The sequence below is a fragment of the Osmia bicornis genome, chromosome 11 (genome assembly GCF_907164935.1).
Source record: "Osmia bicornis bicornis chromosome 11, iOsmBic2.1, whole genome shotgun sequence".
NCBI lineage: Eukaryota > Metazoa > Arthropoda > Insecta > Hymenoptera > Megachilidae > Osmia > Osmia bicornis.
In genome coordinates, this window is record NC_060226.1 from 9450909 (window position 1) to 9474165 (window position 23257).

The window sequence follows — 23257 nt, forward strand, 5'->3', positions numbered from 1 at the left end:
CACATAAGAATCACTCGGTCCATGTTTATCAGGAAAGTTTCAACTGGTCCACTAGACCTTTGAATCGTCTTTTGGTCCGAAGTGGCGGCTCCAACTTTCAGGAATGGGATCGGATCGAAGTGGTTCGAAACTTGCCAGCTGCTTCTTAATTGGGAAAGTAGTCTCTAGATTACTTTCCTATGCAACGAAAGGGATTTTGATATTTTTTCTCCGGGACGCGACGTCGATCGGATCGCAACGGCCGATTCACGAGATGTGCAACAACCTCTCGACGGTTATGGGTTTCGGGATAGTTACTCGGTCGGGCCCCAGTTTAATAATCAATAATTTGCCCCGGTGAGGCCCCGGGGCTGCACGTGCACGGATCGTGCCGCCTGCCAGATTTAGTTACGTCCCTCGCTGGCGGCCGCGTGCGCCACCCTTTCGGACAATTGTTTCGCCTCGCCCTTGCTCTCCCTTCGAAAACTCTGCTTGGCTCTTTATCGCGATCGTTTTATTTGACAAACAACGCCCGAGGTGTGCACACACTTCCTCCACCGGCTGATTTTCGGAATTTTACGGGGCCCTCGGTGCAATCTTCTCGTATTATTAGTAGGAGGGTACGCGGGTACACGCGAGGAGGTTCCTCCAGCGATTTCAAAGAAATTGCACTTCGAACACGGTTAAAGTCGAAACTCTATCCGTGGATCGGTTAACGCGTTAAGGGGAGAAGGAAGCGACGGTTGACTTGGCAGGAGGAAATCGACGACAGTCGAGAGTCCCGTCCGGCACGATTTTGCCGATAAAGCGTCGCTTCCGGTCTCCTTTAGCCGCACCTGTATCCAGTGACTAATCGAACCAGCGCGGCGTCTGCAAGATGTTGCGCACCTTCCATCTCCTTTTCCCTTTCCCTTCCGACCGATACTAATTGTCCTTCAAGATTCCTCGAGCGCAATTACGAGCCTCCTATCTCTTCTCTATCTTTTTCAACTGTTTTCGAATAGTTTTTTTTTTTATTTATATCGGTAGAGAGCCACGAGACGTTTAGAAGATAGAAAATTGAATAATCTTCGTTCGAGAGCTCTTGAATCGGAGCGAAGGGTAGCGAGTTGTGAAAAATAAAATGGTGGTTGGTTGGTTGGTTGGTCGGTCGATCGGTCGAAGGGAGAATCGAGTGTCCATCGCATCGGTAGCCGGTGATAATGGAGCGAGATTATTCGAGACGGCTCGTTACCTTTACAAATCGAGCCGTGTGATCGGATCCGCGGTGGATGGGATGCGCGCAACAGGTGAAATTGCACCTAGAGAAAATTGCCGATCCTCCATCTTCTCCTTCCCTTTCCCTTTCCCTTTCCCTTTCCTCTTTCTTTTTATATTTCTTTTTCCCTCGTGATGGCTTTCGGGTCCGATACCCAGCAGAAAATGCAACTTTGTACGGGTAATCAGTGTTGCAATCATACTCCGAAGAACCCCTTATTCAGTCAAGCCTGACAACGATTTTTACGCTCGACCGTGCATCAGCTTGACGGATGCAAATTCTCTGTTATTCTTCGAGAAATATTTCTACCAGTTTCGAATTCCATTCAATTATTTCGCAACCGAGAAGATCGAAACGCCTCGATTAACCCAGAAAGTAACTGGACCTCGCATAAATCATCCCGGATCAGGGATCCGAGATCCGAGATCCGAGATCCGAGACCCGAGACAGAGTTTGAAATCGGCACCGGCTGCTACCAGTAAACTTGTTCTCCTCTATGCTGATTAATCTTCCAGCAGCGATAAACAAACGATGGATTGCGCAATATAGAAATCGAGCCTCGTCGAGGTGATTGCGTTCGTGCGGTGATTCTAGATAGGCGGAGAGAGAGATCGATCGTTGGTCCGGCAACAACGTGTCCCGGGCCCGTTTTAATTTTCTATCGACCGGTAATCTCGACCGGTGGACGCACGAAGGCGATTGCTTTTACACGAAAGGGTCGTGATCCCGACTCGAATCACGATTTAATCCGTGACTCGTGATTGCCACGCCCGGATCGAGAACGTGCGGCACACGTCAGCCCTGACCTTTTCGATACTCGTGTTACCAATCTCGATATAACCATATAACGATCCGTCCATATACATACTAGCTGCAATTGGAATTGAACAATTAGGCAATTGCACGTGTCACGAACTTAATTATCGTCTCATTTTGCAATAACTTTTATCATTGTCCGTGTATTATGAAAAACAACCTTCTAACTTATACCTCGTTTAAAAACACGCAATGAAAATAATGAAATACTCGAATCCACCCTCGATGGATTACGTACTCGTTTCGCAGTCATGGGGGTAGGAAAGTCGATGGGAATCCGGTCGAGAACAATTCCCACAAAAGCTATCGCGCGAGGTCCCTTTCGTTTGCGCTTCTCCACCCCTGCGTTGTTTGGGCTCTCGGACGTAACGCATGCGGCCGAGTCGCGTGTCGCTGCACGTGTGAGCGAGAGCCATTCGCCTTTTTAAGGGCCCCATTGCCACGCGTGGTTAACTGCCATGGGTTCCCACGATCTTGGATCCACCTTCTGGGCAATCCCCGTCGCGGGAGTTATCGCGAACGGGGGTTGCTCAGCCAGCGAATCGTTCTTCACGCACTCTGACTTCGCGATACGAACACCCTGCGTTTCCGGTTGCCCGGTGTTCGCTTGTCTCGTAGATGGATCTGCTTGCTGCTAGATATAGCCAATGGAATATTCCTGGTAGACAGCAGGGAACATTTGGGGGCCTTATAGGGCTAATTGCTTTAGTTTTCGAGATACATATACTATATTAAAAATAAAAATAATTGGCAGAAACGAAACAATGGTCAGTTGGCAGCTGGTAGATGCTTTCTTTTCGCACCTTCAGCCCCGATCGAATCGACCTCGTTAAGAGCATATAAGAAAAACACTGTCCTGGCTGCCGACTTTCGGTTATTAACCGAGCAATCGGATCGGTCAACGCGTTGTGAAAGTCGAAACGAGACCGTTTTGCCGGAGAAAAAAAAACTCGTCGATGCGTACAGTGTTAATCGATTGATTGCCGTGAAACTTGTTCTCGGGTTCTTTTCGCGCTACGCTTTCACGACAAGTTGATTCGAAGACGTTCCTTATTCGACGGAACGCGATTACTCGATTGGATAATTGATTTAATTAAAGAATCACATCAACAAGTGGATAATTGTTTCGGATGATTAAACGCGATAGCAGCGCATTCGTTCACCGATCCGAATTTAACTTAATATATTGACTGGCGTAATAAAAATATTCCTTTTGAAACGGAGTAAAAAGAAAGAAAAAAAAAAAAAAAAATAGAGGATAAACGGAATTCCGAAGAATCTTTGAGCCGTGTGGCGCGTTGGAAAGCGTTGTAAGGTTGCCCGCAACTATTTTTCTTACCACGGATCGTTTATTCACGCACGATCGAATTCCGCGGTCGAGGTCTGGCTTTTCGATACAAAGAATCGTTCGATGGATATCGCGTCGCGTCGATCGAGTCCACCACGAAAAATAGAGTAATTCGGTCAAGTTTGCGCGTCCGGTTTTCAGCCACGCGAGCACCGTTTTACACGGTAATTAACGAGGCACACCCACGACTCATTAAGCCTGACCAGCTTGGATGTCAATTTGCCGGTTCGTTGCTCGTCGAACACGCGCACGCGTTACACGGCTCCGGATCAGTTTCCTGCGAGTAGCTACATTTCAAAGAAGGTCGATTCTTTCCCCGGATACGATCGAATTCGGTTCGATCGATCATTTACCATCCTATTCGACTCGTTCGAAATGATTATTAATGAACGAGTAGAATGAAGATCGAGGATCGGGGTTTAGATTCGGATTTACGGATCGATTCATCATCGAATATCAGCGTATCGCCAAATTGCTCGGGCTAATGGTTTCCGATCTTCTCCGAGAAAGTCGAGTTTAATCGATTCCCGGGCGAACTGGTCTCGCAGGGGGTGACTCGTTCCTTTCCAGACGCGGCATTTAATTAAGCCTGGCGTTTCGGATTTTTACGAGTTACCTTGCCGCGGATCAAAGGATCCGAAGTGTCGAAACTCGCAGCATGCTGCCAAACCGGTTCACTTACATTTTCTTTTTTTTTTCTTTCTTTCACCAGCTTTAATTAAGTAAGGAAAGATCTTTTGATATACCAACATTTGACATATATAGATTACAAAAGTAAAAATTCAATTAATTCTAGAAGAAAACAAAACGGGAAGCACCCTTAACATCGCGCAGGAAAAAGAAAAGAAACGAAACTTTGCGCCATTATTTTCTGCCAGCTGTTTTTCTCCAGCTTCCCTCTAATATATATGCAGATTACGGGTGCAAGGCGTTCAGATTTTACACAGAGTACTCTGGTTTTTCTCGCAAGCGCGTTAGATTTTAACGCGACCCAAGGACGGTTAATAAATATCGTTCTGCGGCTGGAAAGATTTTTCCGTGCCGGTGGTAAAGTCTCGACGGAAGTTGCTTCCCTTGGCAAATTTCAAATTAGTTTCGAGTTGGTTGGTATAAATGATTCATGCGTCCTGGTTCGCCTAGCCTGGACTTAATACGTATGCAAATCAGTAGCGTTCGTTCGAATTTCCAGCGAATAGAGGAGCGAGCGAGACAGATCTAGGTTGTTCCCCGTTTACCTGCATCATACCGGGGGTTGAGACTTATTCATAGTCTGGGAGGCACGCGTAAAGTGGAATGAACGAAGGGGGAGGACCGGTGATACGCGTTGGAATCTCGATGTACGAGCGGATGGAAAGCTCGATATGTAGGAAATTTCGTGTCTGACGAGAGGAATTGGAGATACGTCGCGTCGTCGTTGACTCGTTGTATAGAATATTTGGAACCTGGCACGTTGTATTTCTAAAAGACTGTTTAAACATTTGGATGTACAAGCACTCCGTATCGCGTTCAGTGATGCTGGTGTTCGGTATTGTCCTATGAACGAGCGTATCGTTCCGGTTCACGCGAAGGATACGATCTCCTCTCGCGTTATACGAAGCGGAACAGAGCTGCCTCGACCAATGGCTACTACGCCATTAAGCTGGAATTCAGGTGTATTAACGATGCCAAGCCGCGGCTCGGTGCCAGGGGAGCCAGCCTCTGGCCACCCGGTAGCGCTAATGGCAGTACCGGACCGTTCGTTAGACAGATTTTATTTCGCCTATCTTACGTAGCTACGTACCTATGTATGTAGGTAGAACTCTGTCAGCGGGCACTCGGTTACGGCATTGCCTTCTGAGAAACGTCTGCTCGCGATTGCGTTTCGATGTCAGCCGCTTTGCCGAACGATAAGATCCGCCTCTTCTCTATGCGCCTATGAAATTCATTGCGCCTTTATCGATGCGTACTCTCTAATGGGTAGGCAAAGTAATAAGAAAAGGTAATTATCGGATAAAGATAACGCCGCGTTCGCCGTTCGCCGTTCGCCGTTCGCCGTTCGCTTGGAGGATGGTTTATTTCGATAAGCATTCAGGAAATCGGATAACTAATGATTTTCATCAACCTATGCTTTTAGTCTAATTCGAGGCTGGTTGCGTTTCCAGGTGGTTCTGCCACTTCGACGACGATAATTACGTGAACGTGCCACGCCTGCTAAAGCTTCTGGACAACTACAATCCACGGGAGGATTGGTACCTGGGCAGGCCCTCGATACCGGCACCCTTGGAGATCATCAGGCAAGGACCGGAACCCTCCAAGAGACCGGTGAGTTTATTTCAACGAATTGCCGAGAATCAAACCCGTTCTCCTTCCTCGAGACGTCGACTTTTTACCCGATTCCGCGAAAACATCAGCGAGACCACCTTCGAGATGAATCGGATCGTCTAATTTAGATTTTCATCGCGAGCTCTTCTCTCCGCGAGTTGTATATTTTAAAAGTTTTGCCGAAAGGAAGCCTATTTTTCGGTAGTTTGGAGTCGCTCGTTCGAAGGGACGACCCACGGAGACAATAACGAGTAGCGTTTCCTTTTTTCTTCCCGGTCTCTAGCTAGAGGCGTGAAATTCGTTTGTTCGCACGTCGCGGGAGGTCCGGCTATTTTTTCTCCTAAAGTAGGGAACTGTATTTTTCAGTTTGCAACCTTCAAATCGAAGCTTTCTTCTTTCATTTCAATATCGCATCGATCGAATTGTTCGATGATTATTTCTCGGATCACCCAGTACATACTTATTACCCGGCTGCAACGGACACGACAGCTTTTTACGGTTGAATCTCGTCGAGTCGAGCCGTGAAATCGTGATTTTCCTCGCGAGAGACACGACCGTCTCCTCGTGTCTCCCGAACGGTCAATTTTCTCAGCTTCTTACACGCCCCATTATGTCTTTCTTTCTCCTCGCTTCTCAAAGTCTGCGAGAAATTACATACTCGAAGATGTTTGGCAGGTTTCTTTGAAAATCTCGCTCGAACTCGTATCGTATCGTATCGTTGCTCGGGGAAATGGAGGTAAAAAGAAAATGGGCAACCGAGACGTGTGCTGCGAAAAGGGGTGGGGAGGATAGACGTGTAGGAAAGGAGGTCGGCTGTCAGAGGTGTATAAAAGTGTAGGAAGGTCCGATCAAAAATCGATAAAAGGCCTGTCTTACGAGCAGGCTTACGAGATACACGATGCGATTTGGATTCCGCAAGATATGATCGCTCGAGTCCGGCAGCCGACAGGTAAAACGGGCCTGCGATCTTATCGCGCCACGGTGTCATGCTATAAGCCTATTAATCCTTTTTCCCTTGACTGAAAGGAAAAAATAGACGAAGAAGAAGAAGAAAGGGGGAATAAAAGGATCACCGTTGTAGGACGGCCTCCTTCTGTCTCGTGTTCTCGAAAAAAAAATTTCTCCAAGCATTTATCATCCGCTTAGACAAATTAATAGCGGCTTTGATCCGCCTGTCGGTGCTACGATCGCTTCAGACAACTTTCAGAAATTAGACGAAATTGAAAGCGTTTAGTTGGCCAATTTATCCAGGTTATAACAATCGGGAATATAGAAAATTTTCAGCGCCGCATCTTCGCGGAGGTAAACGAAATCGAAACCGGTAGTCGCGAGATGAGACGATAAATCTTGTAAAAGCCAGACGACTCGTTTCTGCTCGCGGAGATTAAGCGTTTCTTATATAAACGACCGATCAGGCTCATTCGTCAACAAGCTACTTATCTCTGTCCCCGATTTCTGCTCCAGTCCCTCGTTAACCCTCTAATCGTTGCTCCTTTTTCCATTTTTCCTTCGTCCACCGTCTCTCCAACTTTCGTCCAGCTGTTCGAGATAAATGGTCAGAATTTATTAAGGACCGTCAATTAAGATTCTTCCGAGTCTCTTCGCGCTAACCTGACTTTATCTTTTAATACCTAAGCAAAAGCATTAAAACTGCGAAACTTTGATATCCAACTGACTTTTTCTGCATATTTATCAAACTTTCGTTCGAACCTTTTATTAATAAAAACCATTGCACAAGCTTGCGTAAGAGTTTCACGAGTTTCTTTTTCTATTTTCTTTTTAATCTTGTCTCTCTTACAACATATTCGGCAAGCCGGTCAGCCGCGTCTCGAGTGAATGGACATTGTTCGGTGGACACGGTTGGCATAAATGGTCCAAGGGTCGATTCTCGAGGTTCGATGTTTTTCAGTCTTCCTCTCGTGGTCCTCTTCATTCAACCTTCTTACGAGCCGGTCGAACCAGTATCCTCGTACGTACATACATACATACATACATACATACATACATACATGTATAGAAAACCCACCCCTCGGCGTAACTTTGCAACCTGCCTATCGATAACGTGCACGGCTAACCCACTTAAGTATTGCTTGCTCGTATCCCAGATTACCGTTCGTTTAGATTCGCCAGCAACTTTATTAAAACCAGCCGGCAACATTCGAGGAAGCCTGTAATTTTCATTGAATGAAAAATAAGACGAGTTTACCGGGCCTTCTCGAATGGTACCATAATGTCGAAGAATTTCGAAGAATTTCGAAGAATTTCGAAAGAAAACGGGGAATGGAGTAAGTTTTCTGGTGTAATTTAGTACGGAAGTGGATCAAGGTTTGATGGATTTTAACGGAGAAGAATTTCTCTACGGTAATAATGTGTACACGTTTGGTAAGCCAGACCGTAATAATGGTCCGGAGAATCTCATTCCCTTCTCGTGCCCTCCCATAAGTGTTCTCGTTCCGCGATATTTGCTTGCATTCCAACGAATACCGCGAGTACTTTACGCGAAATCTATCCTGGTCGGTCCTGGATTTTACCTTAGGGAAGAGATTTAAAAAATTAATCTGTTGGTTTTGAGAAACAGGGTAAACTATTTGATTAACAGGGTAAAAAATGAATTTTTATCGAGGAGCAGTGGAATATGTAGGTAGATGGCGAACCGTGATCGTACTCGTTTCTGCAGGAATAGAATGCTGTTCGTGTGGCGTTCACCGAGCTATCCGCCGACCCCCCATGGGTGTGGTACCATCTTCCAGCCGAGATTATGGCCTCGGTATGGTGGACGTTACTCCCCGGGGGCTTCGCGTACTCGTATATTATATTTGTCCGAGGAATACTCTCTCGCACTCTTTCTTCCGCAACTTCCTCCATCTCGTCCTATTCTCGTCGCGCAGCCCTATTATTGCAGGCCAAGTCGAAGAGCTTCGGATCGACGATCCATGAAGAACTGAATCCGAGTACAAAAGGGAACAGTCTCAACCTCCCGTTTCGGTTTCGGTTTCGATTTCCATTTCCATTTCCATTTCCATTTTCATTTTCATTCACCTGGTGGAAATTAGCGTTGCAATTAGAAATATCGGAAAGCAAACAAACTGGACGGTTGGTAGAAAGTCCGTAGCTGCAGTTATGGTAGAAAGACGTGCAACTAGGAGGGCGTGCTGCTGGATAGTGGCAATAATAAAGCGGCTGTGTGCCCGCGCGAGCTACACGGTTCCATAATAAGTTCCTGGTTTACGGTTCATCGGCAGGTTATCCCGAGGCTGGATCAGCCTACCGGCCAACTGAAATCACCGGCTCCTGCATCGTCTCTTCTCTTCTCTTCTCTTTTACCCTCGCCTCGCCTTTCTTCTCGTTCCTTCACAAAGGGGATCACCCTTTCACCAGGGGCGTGGTGAGCGCAATATCCCGGTGCCGATGCAATCGTAATTACCGTCGTCCTGGCGAAAGAAAGTATGCTGGTCAGCATACTCAAGGTGGAGGATGATTTTCTTTGAGACAAGCTCGCTCTTTTTATTCTAATCGTAAGTCTAACGGACCGATTGAAATTCAAACTACATACATATAGGTTATAAGAGAAGGAGCGAAGGATGTATCCGAATCGGTTCTCTCAATTAAAGCGGTTGGTAGCAGATAATTATCGGCTGGCAGGAATCGACGGATAGCTTTAATGAAACGTCTCGTATTTCACCAGAGAGCTCCACCTTTCGCCCGTGATTTCCGTCCTTATTCAACCGTGCCTCTCTTTTCCTCTCTGCGTATCCGCCGCGGAATGATTAATACGGCCACTGGAGAGCTGCAGGTTTACTGCTTTCCCGCTGTGCCCACCTACGGTTCTCCCCTTTTTTCCCTTCTCTTTCCATCGTCTTTTCCTCGCCGCGCCGCGTGAAAGCCGCTTCTTTCGATCTTCTTTTTCCACGCAAATCCTCTAGCAGCCATTTCCTGTCTTCAAACTGACAAGAATTAGATGGTAAAATGAAATTTTTACTAAAAACCCTTAGCTAAGGATCCGTAAAATTTGATAAAAAGGACGGACAAATATTCTCGTTTCACGCCGGATCCTCCTCTCTATTATTTCATATTCTCCCGTTAGATGGCAAGCTCATTAACCGGTCGATAAATCGGTGGAAAGGATCGGGTTGTCGGTCTGACAGGGGCTAAAATGGAAACACGGATAACCGGAGATCGGTGGCCGATCCCGAAACTAATTAACAGGTAGACGTTGACGGCGCGGTGAGCTAGTCCCGAATTTCCATCCAGTCCCCTACTCTTTCGACGATTTAAACGAGCCGAGACAGTGCCGGCTCGGCTCGTTCATCAAAACAGCTCTCCCTCGACACGGGATTTACTGCTAATAGCGCGTCGAATCGGTAATCGAATGCATATTAATTAATTAATTAATCAGATTTCGAAAAGACTCCAGTTTCAATCCTTGCAATCGTCGACCACTTAGTTATTATTTGACTTTGAAATTTTCTTCTATTCTCGAGGAAGCAGGGAGAGTTGCATCGGCCTTGATCTTGCGTTAGAAAGGTCAGGCTGCGCGGAGTATGTAAAGCAAACCGTTGCATCGCTGATTCCTGAGGGATGTCGGCTGGTTCTGCTCGACCGACTCTGCTGTGCTTTTCCTGTTGCTGTCTCACAGCAAAAAGGCAAAGAAAGGTCGAGGGTACAATTTCACGAGGATATTCAGGTGGAACGGCTTTCGTGTCTCTGGCGTAAACAATGCAGTTTTAGGATGATTGCAAGCTCGAACTAACACCTATACGGTCGTTCGTCAGAAATTCGCAGCCTGTTCGCAGGCTGGAGGCACGCGGATGCGCGCCACATGTCTCGCATTCCTTGCTCCTTCTCTCGCTCCCTCCTTCCTGTCTCCACCGATCCTGTGATCCTTCCTCCTCACCTCTTCAACGTTCCCGGAACTATTAATTAGCCTGTTCTTTGCTCGTCTCTCGAACGACAAACGACGAATGCCTTTCTCGAGTCGCGCGACACCGAACCCTTTCATCGATTTTCTATTGCCTTCTTACGATTAGATAGAGGAATTGTCTCGATATACTTTAACGTCTCGAGAAAAAAAATTGTGGAATTAATTAGAGAAGCGTAGTTGAGCTTCCGTTCGAAGTCGGAACGCGTTACGAACGTGGGAATCCTTTTTAGAGTGCGCACCGCCGTGAAACTATCGCACTCTGATTGCATCTTGCTCTGTTTATTCTGCCGGAAAATCAACATTATTCGCGAGTACGTTCGTTGAACCGATTCACGCATCGACAAACAAAATTTTCAAACCTCGGAATGACCATCGCGAACGGGGTTGCCGTTCGAGGTAAAAAGGTATCGATCGGGTTGCGTTAGAATTCTGGCAGGAAACGAGGCTCGTTGGAGCGAACAAACGGGTACACGTTCGCCACGTTCGGTCGCGTTTAAACAGTTCGCCGAGGCATTTTATCGCACGTGAGAACTCGGCCGCGAAGTAGAACGATTCCTATAATCGTTGGACGCCACTTAAAGAAGAACTGTAAGTGGTACCTGCTGCAACTGTTGCTCTACGATAATAAAATCTTGCTGTAACTATGCTGGATTTTTGAAACCTATCGATACCACCCCATTCTTTATCTCGACAGCAAAAATACCTTGATAAAATTTATAAATTAAAATAAGAAACTTGAAACCAGTGATTTTGACTCGGTTTGGTAGTGGTACGTTTTCTCGATGCACTTGGGAAGTATTCAATCAAGTCCCGATGGTTTACGATCTGCCGATTACAGGTGTCCGCAGCCTTAACGGCGCGGCGCGCGGCGTGACGTGTACGCGCCACTTGGCGTATTTCATAGAAATAGAATAGGAGGGAGGCATGTATTCTCCGTGGATTTTAACGAACCTACCGTAATTAGCAGTCGCATTGTTCGCTTTGAATGCGTCGGGATTGCGCGCGTGACCCGTGACGAACCGGTGCATCGTGTGCATCGTGCGCATCGTGCGCATCGTACGCTTCGGACGAACCACGTGGAAACTGAAACCTACTCGTGTTCCCGCTGGAAAATTCTGCCCGCGGTCACAATGGAACGGAAGCTAATTAGATCGGAAGATTGCTCGGTCCCCCGATTGAATTGCAGATAAGAGGTTAATACGCTTTTGTGAAAGAGGAAACTCTTTTGTTGCCTGTTTACGCAATCAGGTACTTCCAGTTGCCGTTTCGATACTATTTCAGAGACATAGTATTCATCCTTTGATTCTCATTGTCCTTCCTCCCAAGTCCGTAATACGAGATTAATATTACAATAGAGTCTCTCGTTAGGAAGAAAAATGGACCCGTTAAAGGGTTAAGCAGACGTTGACAAGGGGACCCGGAAGCGTTTAGGCGGGGCGTAGGTTAGTTAAACGCGTTTGATGGTAGATGAAATAGGGCCGTGATCGAAAGAGGACAGGTGAACGTATCGAGCGGTATACGAGGCGGAGGCATCGCGATGGAAGAAGCGTTCGTGACCCATGACGGCCTCGGTGGCCGCGCCATGGAAACGATGCGTTATCCAATGCATCGTTGCTGCGTCCAAAGAGAGAAAGCCAACTTCCTCTGCCACGTACGCTACCTCCATTACTTGGATATTATTATACCTGCTGCAGCTTTATATCTGCCGGCAGGATGGTCTTTTTGCGACGATGCATCCGGCGCGGCAATCTAGTTCTCGCTTTCTCCTTCTCCCTCTTATCGCTCCTCCTGCTCCTCTTTTTCCATTATTTTATTTTATTTTATTTTATTTTATTTACTCGACGGATATCGGCGGACGATTTGCTTGCATCGACCAGCACGTGGACGCGCATGCAAATTGACGCGGCTTGTCGGCAATTATCGTTCATTAATATTCCCCACGGATAACAGGGATCGCGTTTGTTATCGGTTGCTGACGCGGTTGAAAGCAAGCGCGCTGGAAATTCCAAAGGGAAGTTTCGTGTTCGCAGATATTTAGATCGAGTTGGTAAATTTTCGTTCAGTGAGCAGTCGAGGTGAGCCTAGACGAGATACTATCGTCCGTGAACTCCTTTCGATTCTTCTTTTACTTGCACATACCATCCAGCTGCCATTTTATAATTAACAAGCAAATCCGAGGCGACGTATTTGTTGTCGAAGGAAAGCTCGGCACCTGTTGCCCAGGCGCAATCAGTCGACGATTTTAATTATCGACGCGTTCATTTAGCCAATCGAGCGATCGAGGCTGTTGTAGTCTGTGAAGGAGGATGGAAAGAAATCGCGGTTAGGTCCGAGCGTCCTCGTGGATCGGTAGATCGTCCAAGAAGATTGCACCGGGTGCGCCTCTGACTAATTACATTCCTGGCTTCCAAGCCGGGGGGGTTGATGCGCTGCTCTCGAGCTTCGGGAAACCGATTACACGATCCTATATCCAATTACGTAGCGACGATTGGCAGCGATCCAGAGATAAATTCGGCTGGCTGATTGCTGTAACGCTCCCCCTCTTTGCCTCCTCTTATCGTCCCTTCGAAGGAAGTTACCGAGGATTTTAGCGGTTCCTGCTTCGTAACGATCAGTAGTTCCCTCGAAATTTAACCCTCGAATCTAAACCCAGGAAACCCGTATACGTAGGTACACGTCGGAAACCCGACTGACAATGATAATTCTTCCGCTATTCGAGAATAAAGTTCGATGATAGCCGGAGAACCGCAAATGAATAGCAAAATGTACCTCGTTCCGGCTGGTTGAGCGTTTGCGGAACTCTGCATCGAAGCATTGTCTCGGACTTTTTTCGAGAACGTCGGAGACCGGTTTCATCGATAGGTGGTACGCACGTGCAGCCACAGTTTAGGTTCACGGTTGTTCGTCATGTACCACGCCTAGTTCCTCGAGTTCCTCGAGTTCCTCGAGTTCTAGACCAGTATAGAGATAGGATCGCTGGCCTCGAGCTACGGCGATCGCGCGATCGGTTAGAAATCAACTAACCCTTTGATCGCTGGTGTACGCTGCTGCTTGAAATTATTCTCCACTGTCCCATTTTTCAAGTAGGTACGTACGTATAAAAGAGAATTGAAAAGGAGGAACAGGTGAATTATTTGTCGAGTGTCGGTGAATGGATATATCGATGGCGGAGAGGGAACGGATCGAAGTAAAAGGGTTAAAAGGAAACTTATTGGATGTCAATCAATTCTCATCAGAGACGCGTCGGATACGCGTACGTTCGATGTAATTTGTTGGAAAAGGAGAGGGAGGATAACGGACGGATTGGATCGACGGGTAATCGATCGTGGCCCCGATTCGAAAAGTCATCCACGATAATCGGTTGCCAACAACGATCGATCAACCGTCCTGCCGACGATCGATCACGATTTTTCATACGTACCATTCTCCCCCGTGTCTTTCGATCCGACTATACTAACCGAGTGTCCCATCTCTGTTTTTCTGTTTCAGCAAAAGGTGAAATTCTGGTTCGCGACCGGTGGCGCTGGATTTTGCATCAGCAGGGCGCTCGCCCTTAAAATGACCCCCGTGGCTGGGTGAGTTTTTAACTTTAGTTTCGTTTAGTTTAATTTTAGTTAGAAAACGCGAAACGAATTTGAATAGAGGAAGAAAGTTCTGGAGGACATCCAGAACTAGTCGAGTGTGTTCAAGACGGTCTACCGAAGAGTTAACGAGGCGCAATCAAAGTGGTTGATCGCGACGTCGCGAAGCTATCCGCGTTATTATCAATAAATTCGTCTCGAGAAGCAATTCCAAGCGAGGAGAAACAACGTTTATGTCCCTTGAAGGGCCTTCGCCCTCTCGTCGATCATTATTTACGTGGCGAACGGTGGCCGAACCGCTTCTCTCTTTCTCTTTCAGTATTAACAAGAAACTCTGCGATTTTATTCTCTAGAAGATTTAAGGCTGATTTAAAAAATAGAAATCTAGGGTGCGCCCCTTTCGTTGGGTGCAATTGAAATTTCCCAATTCCCTGATTCCACCACGAGATCAGAGGGGGCAGGAGGGTGGAGAGGGTCGTTGAAGGAACGAGGCGAGACGAATGAAGCTGGCAAAAAGCCCGCCACCTGGGAGGGCTTTCGAATCAGACCGCAACCTCCTCTGTCCGGCACGTTCGAGTTTCCCCGTTCTTGTCCACACGGGCTATACACGCTCCTGGCATTATCCTGCCTCCTCTACACTCGTTCCTTTCGTCTTGCAACACATCTGAATCGGCCACGAATACGAACCAAGCCGAGCATACGGCAGCAAGTGCATCGAACCGCTTTCTCATTCAGGGACGTTGCCACTGCTCCCCTCTCCTTCTCTTTCTATCTCTCCTCTTCGTTTCTTCTTTTCCTACTCACCGGCCGACAGCTCCGTTCCTCCATTTTCCTTTTCTTTTCTTCCTTCCTTCGAGTTAAGTTCGATGCAATTAATCCTCGGACGGCGGACCATGGAGAGAAGCCCAATTTTAATTCTCCATTCACGAAACAGGCTTCGTTGTTCAACGGTTAATAATTGAATCGAACAAAAGTATTAATTAGTAAGGAGGGTAATTGTAGAAAGATCAGTTGTCAGTTTAATTTCCGGTGTCATTAGGGTTTACGGTTTCCATCAATTATTTCGTTTCTTACGAGCTTCGGCTTAATCGAACCTATCGTAACGTTGAAATTATAGCTCGTAAAGGGTTAGAATGACGCTTCGTTTGGAGGATAATCAAGGTTGGTCCCGTTGGTCTCTCATCGAGACTGCTTTCCTCTCTAACTGTTCATTATTTATGATACCGAGCATTGGTAACGGTGCACCGGGAGCTGCGTGCCTCGTAAACGTCGATGATTTTCCATTAACGCTGTTATCCTGCTCTTCGTTAACAGGAAACAAGTGTTTCCCCTCTCTCTCTACCTGCTTCTCCATTAATCCTTCCGCCATCCTGAATTATCTTGCAATTAAGAATATTTATTCGGAATAAGAAAAGGTGATTGAAAATCGTTGGAATTTCTAATACGATAGTTTGTAACTCGTACCGGTTCAACTCGAGTAATCTCTATCTCTGCGAACGTAAAGTTTCATCTTACTTCCGGTTCCAATTAGTCCGCCACGTATCGGAGAAAGTTTCCGCAAATTGATCATATAATTTAACACATGGCCCGTTTGCAACTTCCGTCGAGCGTAATTGTCGTTGCGATTCGAGCCGGTCAAGAAAGACGTCGCGAACGAAGGGATTGAAACGTCAGGATAAGAGAGGAATCTCGTGATTTTTCCCACTCGATCGGTTGTCCATCGAGGAAAGAGAGAGCACTGCTTCCGATGCAGATGGGTCTTAATTAACGAGTAACGCAACGAGCCGGTCACAATGGGCCTACGGAGAGCTGATTGCCACCCACGTGCATGCACGCTCGCTCTTACAAAACTCCATTCACCGTGCTCGAACCTTCGAACAAGATTTTTTCTTTTTTTTCAAGAAAAATTCTTCCAAATCAGATTAGAAAATTAGAAATTTCTACTACGATCAAAGTACCGTTGAAAAACTTTCGAATCTCGACGCGAAGGGAAATGAAAACTCTCTAAAACAGAGAATGGGAATACCGAATTGTCCGAAAATTTGGCCGGTGGAGTCGGAGTGTCGGCGATTCGGCTGATCTATAGATCGTGGACGGATCGGTCGGTTGGCGCAGCACGTATACATATACGTAGGAATGCCCAAATTGGTTTCACCAGCCGCGAGTTTATAGACGTATACAGGCTGTGATCGCGGAGAGGAATCCAATTAGGTGAGCAATAATGGAATCAAAGAGTTCTTCGAGCTGCCAGAGAATTACGTCGATCCTTTCTTTCCTCCGTCTCCTCTCGATCCTCCTCGCACTCGAAGAAGACTCGAGACACGTACCTTTACTTATTTTACCTTTTGCTTGAGAAACGAGCAGGTGGTTAATTGATGAGTAATTTTAATTATGGAAGCCTGAAAATTTAATATTAGTATATTATCACATGTGTTCTGATCTTTGGGACATGCATGGAAATCGTTAATCGATCGCGCCCCTTCCGACTTTCCCCTGCTAAAAACCGTTCTGTTTTTGCTGGGGGGATTTTTTCTCTTTCCTTAAGGCGCGTTCATTGTCGCGACGAAATTGATGGAAGGTTGGAAAGGAACGAACCATGGGAATATTGAACCGGTCGAAGGGGAATCTCTTCTTCAGTCGTGACATTGTAAGATGTCTTATAGATTAAGAATTAACTCGTTGGATTACGATCGTACACGGAGTCGGACGTTCTCGCGCTTGGATCGCGATCGATAACGATCCTTCTTCGTTTCTTCGTTTCTTCGTTTCTTCGATCCTCTCGCGACCAACGAAGAAGCGGTGCTACGTGCACGATAGCGTTAACGTTTCAATATCGATAGTCGATCTTTATCGTTTCTCTCTTCTACTCTTTACATAAGTAAGTACACGCGTGGCAAAGGAATTTCAGTGGAAAGGCGCGTGGACGCGAATCGCGTTTTCGTTCTCGTTAACTCGTAACCGTGGAATGTCCAACGATGGATCAAGAGAAGAGAAGAGGAGAAAGCGAAAGAGATATAGGATTGTCGGTATCGCAGCGAAATCTGTCCCTTTGGCTTATTTAGCGGCGGACGAAGACTGAAAGCTCGAAGGACACGAACCCTTCCGATCTCTTTCTTCCACTTGCCTCGCTTGTAAGCGCCCGAAATTTCGATTTCGTCTCCGGGGCCGTAGGTATTTTAACGAGGCCGATATTCCGTGTCGGCGGTGCCGAAAGAACGAACAAGGTGCAACGAACAGGGTTAGGGAGGGGACAGAGGAGAAAAAAAAGGAGCGACGCGACGGAAGGAAGAGGCGAGAGAGGGACTGAGCGAAAGGGTACGCGATTTCGGGACTAATCTGGCCAATTAAAAAGAAGCAAAGGAGAGAGAGAGCGAGAGAGAGAGAGAGAGACGGCCAGCAGGTACGTCGGATTCGAGAATTCACCGATGGTATTCGCTAATGAGTGGCTCCTTTTCTTTCTCTATTGCTCTTGTTTCCTCGCAAACATTTTGCCTGGTCCTCTTCTAGGCGGTTCGAGACTCTTGGAAAACGTTAATTAGACGCGGCACTTTGCGTACGCGGGGATTCCTGCTAATTGGACGGGAGAATATGGTGAAAATTTTTCGGTGGACGCGCGACCGTGAGAAATCGGTTGTTCGAAGAGGAGCAAGGAACGGAGAGGAAAAGAAACTGTGTTTACTTAGAACGCCTCCTCCCGTCGCGTCGCGTCGTTCGATTTTTCGACCCCTCTGTAAACGCACCGACTTACGGAGGACATCCTCCTACTTTTTTCCCCGCCACCGAAGCTTTGGAATAATAAAGTCTCCCGTTCGTGCATCGATTTCGCCACTTTAATCTTCAAACGTCGTTAGTTCTTGTAGTGTCAGTTTTAGCGATAATCCGTAAATTCGCCCAATAATTGAACAAAGTTTCTTTCCTGTCTTTCCACGAGACGATGTATCCTCGTTTCCGCCGACATACCTACCGACCAACCGGAGCAGACAAATCTACGATGACCAGTTCGAAAGCGGCGCGGCAGCGGCAACCCTTTGAGACATTTGTCCCCGTACTGTTCTCTCACGTGTGCTTGGAAGCAGGAGGTGCCACTCCGTTCGATATACAAGCTTGCTCGCCGCTCTAATTGGCACGATTTATGTCCGTCTTCTCTTCTCTTCTCTTCTCTTCTCTCTCGATTGACCCACGAATCTTTATGAATTTCTTAAAAAATTTCATTAAACGTGGCATTAAAATAATAAAGAACGAAAGAAATTTGGTTAATTCGAGGAGACAGCCAGTGACAGGGCATGGAAAATGATTTCAAGCTGGTGGAAGCGTGTCGACGCGTGGCCAGCGATGGAATCGATCCGATCGGATTAATAGGCGGAATTATCGAGCGATCGAGGGAAATTCGTTAGGGCTTGTAGGGCATGATATCGCGTCGAACGAACGGCCTTAATAAATGCCCTCGCTTGGGACTCGGTTTAATGCGGCCAACCAGTTCTCGAGCGAGAGGAAGCGAGCACCTCGGCCGAGGATAGAGGACAGTGGACGAAGCGAGCAGCAGGTGCACGATCACGGCTAATCTACATGCGTGGAATGTCGGTAAATTAAACTCGCTTCCCTCTGCTTCGCGCAATCCGACAATTAAACGGCCAACACCGGACCCACCTTGTTTTCTCATTATCAGATTCTAATATTTCTCGCCCGGTCCAAAGTCACATCCTCTGACTTTGTCACTTTTATCGGCTCGCTAACGAAATTAATTCGCATAACGAGTTTATAAGTTTAACCGAAATTGCTGTTATTTCTCTACTTTCGTTAACCTGCTCTCTTCGTTTCTTTTCAGAGGAGGAAAATTCATTACGGTGGGTGACAGAATCAGGTTGCCCGACGACGTGACGATGGGATACATAATCGAGTACCTACTGAAGAAGCAACTCACAGTCATCGAGCAATTCCATTCTCACTTGGAGCCAATGAAGTTTTTGAATAAGGACACCTTCGGCGATCAGGTACTTTACAAGTTCCGTCTTCCTCGATTCTGTAATTCCATTAATCTACCCATTCATCCTTGGACGGTACCTTTTCGCTTTCTCTGCGATGTTACAGTTGGAAAAAGGTACACGCTACACTTTCTACTAGCCCATTCAATCTCGGCTGGCGGTGATTAATTGATCCGGTACGAGGGATTAAAAAAAAAAAAAAAGGTTGCCAGAGGGAGGGAATTAAGATGGTGTACGGGTCGCAGTGTGAAGTCTAATCGCGAGTAATAGAATAATCTGTAGGATGAATCACCGCGGTCGCTTTCCATCGGCGAACCAACAATGACCATTATTTAATCGTCGCGTTCGTTGTTCGAAAATTACCGCCGCTCTGAAAGCGACTCGTACGAGAAACAGGTGGCCATTGTTCTTCCCTCGATCCCCGAGCACGCCAGGTGCCATTGTTGTTTCGCTACCTTTTCAAACTTTCCCTTCTTTCGAAAATCAGCCGGCCGACGAAGGTTTTTTTTTTTTTTTTATAAAAGAACGGTTTCTCGATTTATCAAATTCACTGGGGTGATCGGTTTGAAAGCTGACCAAGTAGAAAACGATCGCTCGGCGATACGAAGCTGACAGAAGAAATATTTCAAGCTAGAGCTTGATCAGACTTCCTGTCTCGTATTTCGCGTTAGCTGATTCTCGAGGTGGCATGCGAAAATAAGCGATATCGCGTTCCTCGTGGCGTCGATGCTCGGCAAAACACGCCTTTATATTCATTTCAACGTTGCCGTTATTTTTCTTCTTGCAGGTGTCGTTCAGCTACTCGAAGGGTCCTAGGGACGAGTGGAATATCCTGAAGATCGACGGCTTCGACATGAAGGACGATCCAAAGAGGTAATTAATCCTTTTTCCACGCTTTTATCCAATTTTCTGCTATCTTTTGTCCAGCAACGGTAACAAAAGGAAAAAGTATCAGGGGTGTGGTATTAGAGGTGTTGTCCAATAATGGAACTGGTATTCCTCAGACCAGAAACGTTCTCCAATTTCTTAGAAGCGCGTTCGTCTCTGGTAAAAGCAGTTAGAAATGCGAGAGGTGACGAACTTCCGCGATTCCACGGGACTAATCTATCTTTTTTACGATCTAACCGAGGCGAGGGAAAGACACAGAGGAGCGGAGCAATTAGCGGTAGACCTCCACGTGTAACTGAATCTTCTCTCGACGCTTCTCGTCTTTCTGCTTCCTCCTCGCGTCCTTTTCCCGTTTCTTTCATCCCTTTTACGTTGCTCCGCGAAAGCTTCAATTGCTTGTATAATTGCCACCTCGTCGTCCGTGTGCCACGGCTAGGAAACACGCGAGAACAGAGCGGGGCCGGGCCAGCTAATGACAAAGATGCCCGTTCACCGTTCTCTTAATTGACTTTATTCATAATTACCGACTCCTGCAATTTCACCGAACTCATTTTTTACCATGTTTCTGCCGTTCCGTTTTTCTTTCGCTTCCGCCGGGTTAAGTGGTTTTCTTGACGTGTCGGCGTGACGCTGGAAAAATAATTAACAAGGAAACGGCTCTTCCGTTGGCTGCGTGTCGATTTGAAATTTTTTAATTACCCGGAATATTCGACACTTTGATTCTATTTATAATTCAAGACCTTTCATCGAGAGACTTTCAATTAATCCAATATCTGAATATTAGCCATAATCTTAACGTGACCACGCTAACCAGCTCATCCTTCGTCGACTGTCAGCTGCCTGATCTCCAGTTACTCCAAGGATCCTGAAACTTAGCAACTACACCCGATGCTGTGCTTCTTAATAAATCCCATATACTAATCTATCACAGCTGACATTTCCCTTAGCGACGGTCGGAGGTTCAGCGAGTCTGCTGTTTTTCGACGGCTGGATTTTTTTCTAATTGCAGATTCAAGTCTATTCACTGCCATTTGTTCCCGCATGTGGCCAATTGTCCTCACAGATGATGATCAACCGGATGAAGGATCGCAGCTGAGCCGAATCGACCTAGAGAGTCGGGTCTTCGAGGACCTTTTCGCCTATTCGCAGGACATCGCTTTGTACTTTGTTGTCTCTTGTTATTTCGTGTTTTATTTGCTGTCGATAAGACGACGATGATCGTAGATCGTGTGAAATTTAGTGTGGTAGTCAATTTCGTTAGGGGTTCAACAGACATGCATCGAACGTTCTAAGGATATGTTTATCCTGTTGGACACAATTTACAACCGGTAGCTTCTACCTAGTAACCAGTAGAAGATGACTGGTTCCTGTAAAATTTGTACATACGCGTAGATACACGAGACTTTGGAAACATTTACATAATGTTGTCTGAAAGCCTCGTCGTTTCTTCGGGGGCCAAATACCGATGGTGGACCAAGCGAAACCATCGGCGTCTTGCTCGTAGATCGTATTTATACAATGTAGGGAAGAGAGATTTCTGTTTTAAGCGTGGAAAGTTTAACGTATTCAGATTGTACATATGGAAATAGAACTCGTGTCTGGCGAACGTTATCGAGCCGACCAAAAGAAACTTTGATAACGTTGGCAGCACACGAAGAGAGATGAGAAGATTATTTTGGCGACATTCTCGTCGCCCCTATAGGGAAATTACCTTAAGCTAGTCTCCTGTGTAATGTCTAATGAAGCAAATGCCCGTACAATGTGATATTTAATAGGTGTGAGTGGAATTCGCGTTTGTCCCTTTCTTTCTGGTGCGTGTGTTCAAGAGGAGATCGGATGCGAAAGTACTTTGAAAATTCAAACGTACATTCGCGCGCAAAGTGCATCGTTGCATCGTTGCACTTTGCGCGCGAATGTACACCGGTCGGAAAGGAGACGGATTGTGTCGTTTTCAACCAGTGACCAGTGATCTCCGTTTGCGTGCTATCGATTCAATCGATGTGCAATATAGAGATTTTAGAGATAATGTGTCGTGAGAAAACACACGTTTATGCACCTGTTGCGCGTCGAACTGGATATGTGTAGAGAAGGAAAACTCGAATGAAGTCAGAGGATACAGCGGATGTACGTTTATAATAATGATGTTTTATATAATATACGGACATATCTATATTACAGAAGGATTCTTCTCCCGTTTATTCTTCTCTGAGAAAATCAAACTCCTGGTCCTTATTTTAATTAAAATTCTTTGCTTCACAGATAGATTTGCTTTTAAAATGAATTTCTTATTCGATATTTAATTATTTCATTTGACTAGTGTAAAAAAGATTGCATTTGCAAAGAAAATAAGGAAACGATAAATTCTTTCCAGAAGATCCAGAGTGTCAGCCGGATTTCCTGTCCAACTATCTCCATCTGTCCTGACTCTGAAGAAACCTAGAACGAAGCCGGTAAAGCTGCTCTCCTCCTTCCTCGCCTTCGATTCCCAACCACTCGTCTTCTACATTTTACTTCACCAGACATCTTTTGCTATATCTAACAAGTTAGCAATTTGCAAATATTCAACTTGGACTTTGAAGTTAAAGAAAATCTCGAGAAATAAAAGTATCAACATTGTGACGATCATCGGTTACAAAGGAAGTCGAAGGTAAGTCCCTAATCGATAAGATTGCCAAAAAATACTTTTCCATCGAATCATGAAAAAAGTGATCATTTCAAATGTTTCTTCATTTCTTTACGTACCATAAATCTAAAAGTTACAAAGATTTTTGAATTGACATGAAATTGTTACTTGAATTTGAAAAAGTCACTACAATTGGAGAACGAGGGGGTAACTGTTACTAGTCTCTAGAAGAAATTTTCACAATTAATTTTATTTATCTTACGACTTAATTTCAGTTCCAAGTGAATTGAAAAATTTCTCTTAAAAAGGGGTTGAATTTATTTGAACGACGAACCTTGCCACGATTGCTTTTTCATGATTCGTTTCAGAAAGATCTATACGTAGCCGAAGAAGGTATATTCGAGAGATACATGGCCCCCGTGTACATATTTACTCGAGGCTCTTTGGAAAAATTTATTCGTCCGTCTCGCGGGGATCCGAGTTATACTCGTCGAGTTATATCCATTCCCGTTTCTCGGCTCGAATTTTTCCTCGAGTATGCACTCGTTCGATATCTCACC

General features: G+C 46.0%; 1 protein-coding gene across 2 annotated transcripts in view; it reads left to right on the forward strand.

Annotated features, from left to right (window-relative positions):
* LOC114878915 (fringe glycosyltransferase) overlaps positions 1-22254 on the forward strand; it is a 36615-nt gene extending 14361 nt beyond the window's left edge. For both annotated transcript variants that reach the window (XM_029193219.2, XM_029193220.2), the window contains exons 5-9: positions 5543-5702; positions 14113-14198; positions 19030-19195; positions 19974-20059; positions 21084-22254. In XM_029193219.2, the coding sequence (XP_029049052.1) occupies positions 5543-5702; positions 14113-14198; positions 19030-19195; positions 19974-20059; positions 21084-21141 (556 nt within the window). In that variant the 3' untranslated portion in view covers positions 21142-22254. The remainder of the gene's footprint in view (positions 1-5542; positions 5703-14112; positions 14199-19029; positions 19196-19973; positions 20060-21083) is intronic.
* Positions 22255-23257: the final 1003 nt, after the last annotated feature.